Genomic DNA, 9,604 nt, shown 5'->3' with positions numbered 1-9,604 from the left:
CCACCTTCCTCCGCCGTGCCCCCACCCTCGCATGTGTCGTCTGCAATGGCCTTGGCCAGAGCTAGAGGTGTCGGTGCCGACAAGTACCAATTTCCCCGGCAGGAAATCCAAACTCTGGGAATCATTGGTATGTCATTTAGAGACCGTTCTCGGTTTGTAACTATCGACTCTGTTGATTGGGCCACTCACTCATCCCAACTGTCGTCTGATTCAGATTATTTTCACTGTGCGGCTTTGTAGTCTTGCAATATGACATTCGACCTGCAAATTCGAGTGTCGTCGTGAGCAGCGCAGAGAGAGAGAGAGAGAGAGAGAGAGAGAGAGAGAGAGAGAGAGAGAGAGAGAGAGAGAGAGAGAGAGCTCTGCACTTGCATTCTCTCACTAACGTAAATATAAAATGAGTACCCTGCCAGTTGCACTGTCGTTTCCGTTGAACATAAAATTGCAGAAGCATAGTAAAGGCGTCTTGTCTCGTCCTACATGTTAAGAATTGCTGTTAACTTGAGTCCCTGTAAAGCGCTTGTGTATAGTGAGTATTTTGCTATTTAACATCTGACGTTTTTGTTTTGGTATATATATATATATATATATATATATATATATATATATATATATATATATATATATAAATATATATATATATATATATATATATATATATATATATATACGTGTGTGTGTGTGTGTGTGTGTGTGTGTGTGTGTGTGTGTGGCTGTGTTAAGAAACACATTTAATAAAGAAATTCATTCATGTTTGGGGAACTGTCTTGTAATTGGTCTTAAATTCAAATTGTATGCACACGATTCGGGATAACGTGGCAATCTTAAGGGACTATACTCGAAATAGAAACGTTTACATTTTACTTTATTTTATAATACTTCCGCTTGGCAAACTTAGGCGTAATTCCCAATTCAGTTACGTACAAAAGTATGAGTCTATGACTTTTGTACAGAATTAATTAAAAATGCCTTAGTAACATTTTTTTCACATTTTCTCCCTCCAGGTAAAAGTCAGTTTGGTGACGTTTTCTTGGCAAAAGCAAGAGGCATCCGTCCAATTGAACCGGAGACGTTGGTGATGGTGAAATCTCTCCTGGTGAAGGGTGAGGCCACTGCAGCTGAGTTCCAACGAGAGATGGATATGTATGGAAAATTGGAGCATCCAAACATTGTCAAACTCCTTGGGACTTGTAAGGAAGTGGAACCCATTTTCATGATCACGGAGTATTGCGATTGGGTGAGTTGTAGCAAATATGTATTCTTTCATTGTTGGGTATATTTATATTGGATAATTAAACAAATCCAATCTATATGATCACATAGTTGTGACAAGGTAAATTTTGACGAACGTGCGTCTTATATTGTTGTTTGATAACTTTATAAATAAATAATATGTGTGCGTGTAGACTCTAGCCTGGCACGCCCCCACACTATACCGTTTATAAAATACATTGCCCTGTTGTTAGCTGGTGTCACATCTGCGGAGGTACTCACACTGAATAATAGCCAGATAGCCACAGGTTTATGTGGGCAATGTGGACTAAATAGATTCATTATTATTTGGGCAATATTGACTAAATGGCCACATGATTATTTAGGCAAAATTGACTAAATAGCCAGAGGATTGATTGGGCAATATTGACTAAATATCCACGGGATTATTTGGGCAATTTTGACTAATTAGCTCGGGGATTATTTGGGCAATATTGACTTAATAGGGAAAAGGTTATTTGATAAATGTTATAATGATTTTTTTAATGAAATTTTTAAAAAGCAAACACCAAAATAAGTGCTGTGCGAATACAATACATTACTCCAAAATAAATAAGATAATTTATTTTTTTGAATAGCAAAGCTAAACATACAAACAAAAGCAGCAACAAATGTTATGACATTACCGATAATAACGATAAAAATTCGAACTTTATTCCCGACGCGCACTCGAAATCTCGTGCAGCGATTGGTAACACGTCCGGAATTCCATAAAGGAAGAGTGTAAGAATCGTATATAATACTGGGGAGTCATTACAAGAACATCCATTGTGTCGCTTTGTCTCCAGGGTGACTTGAAACAGTTTTTACTGGCTACCCGTAGCGACAACGGTCGTCGTCAAGTGACACCTCGGGTCCCGACTCTTTCCTTCATGCAAAAGACCAAGATGTGCCAGCAGGTGGCCCTGGCGATGGAGTATCTATCTAGCTACAAATTTGTACACAAGGATTTGGCAGCAAGGAATATCTTGCTCACCTCTCGAATGGATCTTAAGGTCGGTTCAACATCTCTCTCTCTCTCTCTCTCTCCTCCTCCTCCTCCTCCCTCCCTCCCCCCCTCTCTCTCTCTTTCTCTCTCTCTCTCTCTCTCTCTCTCTCTCTCTCTCTCTCTCTCTCTCTCTTATAGATAACATGCATCAATTTTTGTCTTATTTTAGTATCTATTTCATTTTAGGATTTTATTGGGGCCAACCCGTTTGATAAAATGTGATAGACTTTCTCAACACACAGTTGTGTTAACACCATTAACAAATATATATATTTTCAAACATTTTCAGGTCTGCAGTTTATCTCTGTGCTGTGATGTTTATGCCAAGGAATACTACCGTCTCCCAAATTCTCAGTCCCTCATCCCGCTGAGATGGTTGCCACCTGAAGCTATTCGTGATTCGGATTACTCGTTTTATACTGACATTTGGTCCTACGGTATCTTCTTATGGGAAGTATACCACCTTGCTGATCTCCCGTATCGTCTCCATAGTGATGACGATGTGTTCAATTCTATGTACAATGCGACCGCAGCTAGTGCGCAAAGCTCATTACGATTAGATTTTGCTGAACACTGCCCTTCACAAGTTGTGGATATTATTGAACAGTGTTGCGTCCCATCCCCTTCAAAAAGACCAACTTTCTCAGATTTAGTCGTCACTTTAGGACATTTGCTTACAAAAGGAGATTGTGTTTAACTAAACCATGAAAGAAAGTGGTAAAGGAACAAAGAAAAATACTTCGGTTATTTCAATTGGTTTCATGAGAATGAGAAGTGTCACTGTATTAGTTGTCTCATTGTTGTTGCGATACTATTTTTTAGTCTGTTTTATTTTTTTATTTAGGGCCGGGGGTTTCTTTTAGAAAGGGGGGGGGGGGGGGGGTTGGGATGGGGTTAAAGTAAAATTGTGCATATATATATATATATATATATATGTATATATTTTCATATTTCTTTTCTTTTTTTCAAATCTGGATAACTTATTGTCGCTCGAGGGCTGAAAAAAAAATGAAAAAGAAAAACTGTTTGTTAGATGTACCAAGCTGTACTGTGTTTTATATTAAGAAAACATTTTAACCGTGCATACTCAGTATTACATCCTATAATTGTTTATGGCATTGCTCTCGTACCTTGGTCCTGAGAGAAATGCCATATGTAACTAAGAGCATAATTTCTCATTCTCGATGTGTCCTAATCATTAGTGACTTATTCAAATTTGACAACACATCTACCTAGATACATACATCACACTATGTAAACCATCCTTGGTTTAATGCTTTTTCAAGTTGGTAATCGCAAAATAGAAGATATTTAATTAAGGGAATCAACTGAATACTTTTTAAAAACTTTTGTATATTATGCTCTTCGCTGAAGACTTCAAAGAGAGTCGATGGAACTTCTGTGTACCGGGGAAACTTTTTAAACACACGCCAATGTAAAATTAGATTGGGGTATAATTTGCACTGACCGGAACTAACAACATTCTCGTTGTACCAAAGCAACATCATGTTTTAATCTAAATACAATGAGTCGTACAGAATAAATATGAACCTTTTCAAACATTTCATCTGACATCTCCCTTTCTTTCTTCTTCTCCAGTTGTTCTTGATCTTCTTCTTCTTCCGCCAGGATGATGTTGTCTAGTGTATTATCTCATTGTTGATGCAAATGCTATTTTTGTTGCTGTCATTTTATATTTTATTGTCTTTATTGAAAAGTATATAACCAATTGGTTTTGGCTCTTAATAGAAAAAAAATGTCCATCAGTCGATGATTCGCGGAGTTAGATTACATAACTGCTGGGGCCGTTTTCATGAACGCGGACTAGCGCTTTGTCTCTGACTATCTCTGACTATCATCAAGGACTTGAAAAAATCGGATTTCATGTGAGCCTCGGAGTTAGGTTAACTGACTCAGCCTGACTGATTTCAACTCGGAGTTAAATTAACTGACTTGTTTTAACCTAGGAGTTAGGTTATTCACTGGTTTCAGACTGGGAGTTAGATTATTCACTAGTTTCAGACTGGGAGTTAGATTATTCACTAGTTTCAGACTGGGAGTTAGATTATTCACTAGTTTCAGACTGGGAGTTAGATTACTCACTGGTTTCAGACTGGGAGTTAGATTATTCACTGGTTTCAGACTGGGGGTTAGATTATTCACTAGTTTCACACTGGGAGTTAGGTTATTCACTAGTTTCAGACTGGGAGTTAGATTATTCACTAGTTTCAGACTGGGAGTTAGATTTACGGACTGGTTTTAACCTGGGAGTTAGATTAATTGACTGGTTTCAGCCTGCTCGTCGGAGAGAAAGGATTAATAAGAATGATACTCGACTGAAGCGACAAATTATCTGTGATTGATTGTACCTTTGATTTACAAAGAACCACTTGATATATAACAATAAATAAATGTGTGTCTTTAAATGACTGCTGGTTTTCAATCTGTAGGCTAATTGTATTACTACTTAATTATAGTCTCTTTATGATGGCATACCGTATTATCCCTAGCGCATCGTGCGCTTAAAACGTTGAATTAAAAAGATGCGCTTATTTGTTACAAATTGAAGAAATTATGAACTATGACCTGAAACTAGCCTATGACCTTGACCTACAAGAATCAAATTAGTAGTTCAACAAGGAGTCATAGCAACGAATAAAGAACAAGTTTGTGTGAAATTTGACGATATCAACGCATCATTGATTGGTTGGGCTGGATGAGGAAAGACTTGTCTTATATAAATTGGGGGCGAGGAGGGATGAAGAGACGTTAATATCATTGAATATATTATTAATTGTTAATTGTTAATATTGAATTGAGGCGGGAAGGGGGTGCGCTTATGAAGTTCGGTGCCTTCAATAGGGATAACACGGTATATGGAGAGTTAAATACTTTTTCCAGCCGCTTATGAAGTCAAGTCATGACACACAAAAATAATAATACAATTAACAAGCCATCAGACTGACTTTGTGCATATGGTGCAGGATAATAAATAGAAATACAATGATATTTCGAGTTACCACACTAAATAAATAAGTTCCTTTTGAACTTTTCATTGCGTGCAAATTAATTTTGATTACATTATGCTACAATTTAAATAAGCACATAAATATGATTGATAGATAGATTTGTTTATGAATCGTGTAAATATGAAATATAATTTTATAATTTCGTCCTACGAGAATGGGTTTGTCCTGCTAATAACGAGAAATCATTTTTATCAATCGCAATTTACATATTGTTGTGTATTAATTAATACGTTGGTGGATATTATTACTCGTCTTAATATTATTATTATTGTTATTATTATTATTATTATTATTATTATTATTATTATTATTATTATTATTATTATTATTATTATTATTATTATTATTATTATTATTATTATTATTATTATTATTATTATATTATTATTATTATTATTATTATTGTTGTTGTTGTTGTTGTGGTTATTATTTTATTATTATTATTATTATTATTATTATTATTATTATTATTTATTATTATTATTATTATTATTATTATTATCATTATTATTATTATTCTTGTTGTTATTATTATTATTATTATTATTATTTATTATTATTATTATTATTATTATTATTATATTATCATTATATTATTATTATTATTATTATTATTATTATTATTATGGTTATTATTATCATCATCATCAGTATCATCATCACAATCATCAGCATTACCATCATAATATATAAAATTATTGTCAAAACATCACCACCACCACAACCATCATCATCATTGGCATCATTATTACTATTATCATTGCTGTTATTAATAGTCTTATTATTATCGTTGTCAATATTATCATAGTTTAATGAAAATCCTTAATGCAAAGACTACGACATCATCACTATTATCATCATTACTTACATCGTTGTGGTCACCATCATCGTTGTCACCATCATAATTCATAACCACCAACACTAATGTAAAAGTTACCCATTATTGTCATTCATATTTACAGAGATAATTACACATCAATAGTTTGTTGATCATCATTATGTCTTTCTTGTTTAGTACACATTGAACAATAGTGTGGCGTCAAATCTTACTCGCTTCTAATTCCAAACCTCTTTTTCAACAATTTAATTTTTCATAATGGCTTGGACGTCTAGTAACTAGTAACATGAACTAATCCGCATAAAGAATGGTTATCAAACCACATGTCCCGATCTAAAGTGATTCTCTTATTCTTTTTTTTTATTTTTATTTTTCTTTTTTAGAATATACGTAGGCCCACATACGTTTGGGACCCTAAGAGTATAAAGCAGGTGGAACGGTTCGTAAAAGTTCAAAACAGAGCATGCATGTTAGATTATAGCAAACGATTCCAATTGATAGCATTATTCCGAACCAAAGAAAACTGCTCTAATGCCAAGTCCAGCAGTCACGTAATGCTCATCTGAACTCATCTTTCCTTAGCAATATCCCAACATGGAATTTCCTGCATAAGCCTTAACAGCCAAATGGAATTCGACAGAAAAATAGATAACTCGCTCGACTTAATGCTCTCCAGGCCTGCTGGCATTTGAGGCGATGCAAGGGATTTCCGCATGGTCCTGTCAGCAGCTATTCTTCGGACCAACTCGAGGGACAGACCTCTCTGTTTTATGTCCCTCTCTACGGTACGTCTCCAAGGCTCGGCGGCCTCGCTTCCTCTTTCCTAGGGGTATCCATCGCAGAGCCTTTCTTATCGGTGTTTCATCAGGTCTGCGATAGACATGCCCCGTTATAAGATTATAAAGAAAGCTTAGGTAATTTCAATTTGTCTTTACCGCACTCACAGTCTCGATTAACTTCGGCTGCACAGAGTTGTGACTTGCATGATTGAAATTGAAGTACTCTGAAGACAGACACTTTTAAGCTTATGATTATATGTAATAGGTCATTGATACAGAGACTGGCATTGTTGGAAAAGTACTTTATAACCAGATGCGACAGAGAATTGACGCCACGTCTATTGTTTCTTATTACACCGCTGGTGTATCTATTATTATATTATAGGTGTAATGACACCTCAATATAACCTGAATTTTACTTTAAAATTATATTAACAATCAATGAGCCAACATCTAAAACTAAAGCAAGACTGTAATTTAGGTATATGTAAATCTGGAAAGACGTGACTCTAGCTATCTGGCAAAACACTTTTTTCCCCTTTTGGCCAGGAAATTTTATTTCACATATCGACAGAATAGAATGGCCGCCAACGTACAAAAATACATATTAAACCAGAAAATTAAAAAAAAAAAAGTAATTAAAAATAAGAATTATTTAAAAGTTTTGGGTGATGGGTGATTTTAATATGTCGATAAGTGAATTAATAGTTTACTGGCCAAAATGAAAAGAGGCGTTTTTCATCTTATGGCAGATTTCGAGAGTGTCATTCCAAAATACAAGTAGAAGAATCTTTGACTGATGTTGGGTTTCGTCACAAAACGCTGCTTGTGGCGTTTTCTTTTTATTCTATCTTTTAAACATCTTTGAGTTGATAAATTCATTTTTGTTCAATCCTCTTTTTGGCATTTGACTTGCTCATTAACAAGTGGATCTCGAGAATGGTTTTTGGTACTGGTTTTTCATCATTCCAGTTATCGTGGTTTTGGCGATTAAGCAAAATTAAGAATTTTTTAAAATTCACATTCTGCCAGTCACAATGAAATGAATTATTTAATTCGTTTCTATACAGAATCTTTTAAATTAAGTCTTATTCACAGGATCTTGTGAGCCTATCGTTTTTAATATTATCATGATATATTTTTACAACTATGTGCTCCCTTTTACAATGTATGAAAACACTGCCATCACATCCCAAACGTTTTGAAACTGTAAGCATGTCATCTACAAGCAATCAATACGTATGATTGTGTTATCATCAATTATCATTATTATCACAATCTTCATCATCACCATCATAATTCCTCATCATCGTTATCACCGTGCTTTATTTCATACTACGTGTATTTTACAGCATTGCTTCCCCTTTTTATTTCTGAAATTTAAGAAAAAAAAAAGTACGTTAATTCTAAAACACTTTTTTAAAAAAATCTAATTTAGTTCGATAATAAAAATGCCTAAGAATAATTCAATTTTCATTTGTGTATTCTCCCCCCTCTCGACGTTCAAGACTAACACTACTTTCATTTCTTAAATGTACATTCATTTTTCTTCAGGAGGACAATCTCTATTTTTGTATGTTTTGCTGTCTAACAGAATCTTGTGATAGATCCTTTTATGTTCTTCATAATTTCATATACGTCTGATTCTTTTTCGTGTAAAATGAAGGTACCTATCATATACTGGGTATCAAGAGTACTGTATTAAACTTAAAACTATTAAAAGTTTGTCGGGCCAGCAAAATTGAGAGGTGATAGAAACTTTTTTCAGTTAATAAAATTTTACTCTTTAAAATCTAAGATCTTTAGTGTGACAACACCCAAAAAAAATATTGATAAAAAGATATGATGATCAGTAAAAGCTTTACAACTTATCTACAGCTTTAAAAAAATTGAAATAAAAAAAAAGTAATAATAATAAAATTAATCTATGAAAACTTATTTTGATATTTTACTTCTGCGTACCAGTATAGAAACGTTTTCTACCAGTCCTTAGTCAAAGCTGTCATACCCATCACATGAACATTCGGGCTTATAATATAATATTGTCAATTATGTCCGTTGTCCGCAATCCATCCCATAATTTGTATTATGTTCATGATTTTTTTAAAAATACACAATCGTGTATAAATAATGTGTATAAAATGTGATTGTACAGTATAAAATAATGAAGACACTTATTACATAAAAGTGTGGAAAATACGCCATAATCATTTCTATTTTTTATAAACATAGCAATGAAATAAAAATTCATGAAAGAATTTTAATGTCTACGTTTTGTCAGCTTTCATCATCGGGTTTTTTTTTTTTTTCGTCTTCATTCATTATGAAAAAAAAACCAGAGCCAAATGGAAATACACCTCAAAAGTCTAGTAAACTTTATACTAGAATAGATTCAGTTCATCCTCGCCATTCTTATGATGATAATAATATTATAATATGCAACATGTAGACGATCAGATTATTATGTAGTTTTATTCTACCGATGGGTAAAATAGATGCAATATAAAGAATATGCCTTTTTATGTATTATCTGTCATTTTAACATGCATTTGGTTTTCCACACTTCTGACGATGCCATATTATTACAATAATATTGTGAATGAAAATTTAATTGTATTCAGTGTTTTAATTAGTAACTGCCGTACACTGAAAAAAAAAAACACGTATTCAAAAATTTGGCCAGAAAACCCGTCCTTTA

The 9,604-nt window shown here is 33.8% G+C and overlaps 1 protein-coding gene across 3 annotated transcripts in view; it reads left to right on the top strand.

Annotated features, from left to right (window-relative positions):
* The window catches only part of LOC144956013 (inactive tyrosine-protein kinase 7-like), a 235,135-nt gene extending 232,030 nt beyond the window's left edge, over positions 1–3,105 (top strand). For all 3 annotated transcript variants that reach the window (XM_078886304.1, XM_078886295.1, XM_078886311.1), the window contains 4 exons: positions 1–127; positions 1,005–1,237; positions 2,061–2,267; positions 2,550–3,105. The exon at positions 1–127 is cut by the window's left edge and continues 173 nt beyond it. In XM_078886304.1, the coding sequence (XP_078742430.1) occupies positions 1–127; positions 1,005–1,237; positions 2,061–2,267; positions 2,550–2,957 (975 nt within the window). In that variant the 3' untranslated portion in view covers positions 2,958–3,105. The remainder of the gene's footprint in view (positions 128–1,004; positions 1,238–2,060; positions 2,268–2,549) is intronic.
* The last annotated feature ends 6,499 nt before the right edge of the window (positions 3,106–9,604 follow it).

The sequence above is a fragment of the Berghia stephanieae genome, chromosome 1, assembly GCF_034508935.2.
Source record: "Berghia stephanieae isolate SIO BIC M18660-M18661 chromosome 1, UCSD_Bste_1.3, whole genome shotgun sequence".
NCBI classification, from domain to species: Eukaryota; Metazoa; Mollusca; class Gastropoda; order Nudibranchia; family Aeolidiidae; genus Berghia; species Berghia stephanieae.
Note: the sequence above shows the minus strand (reverse complement) of the source record. Positions and strands in the feature narration are given on the sequence as shown.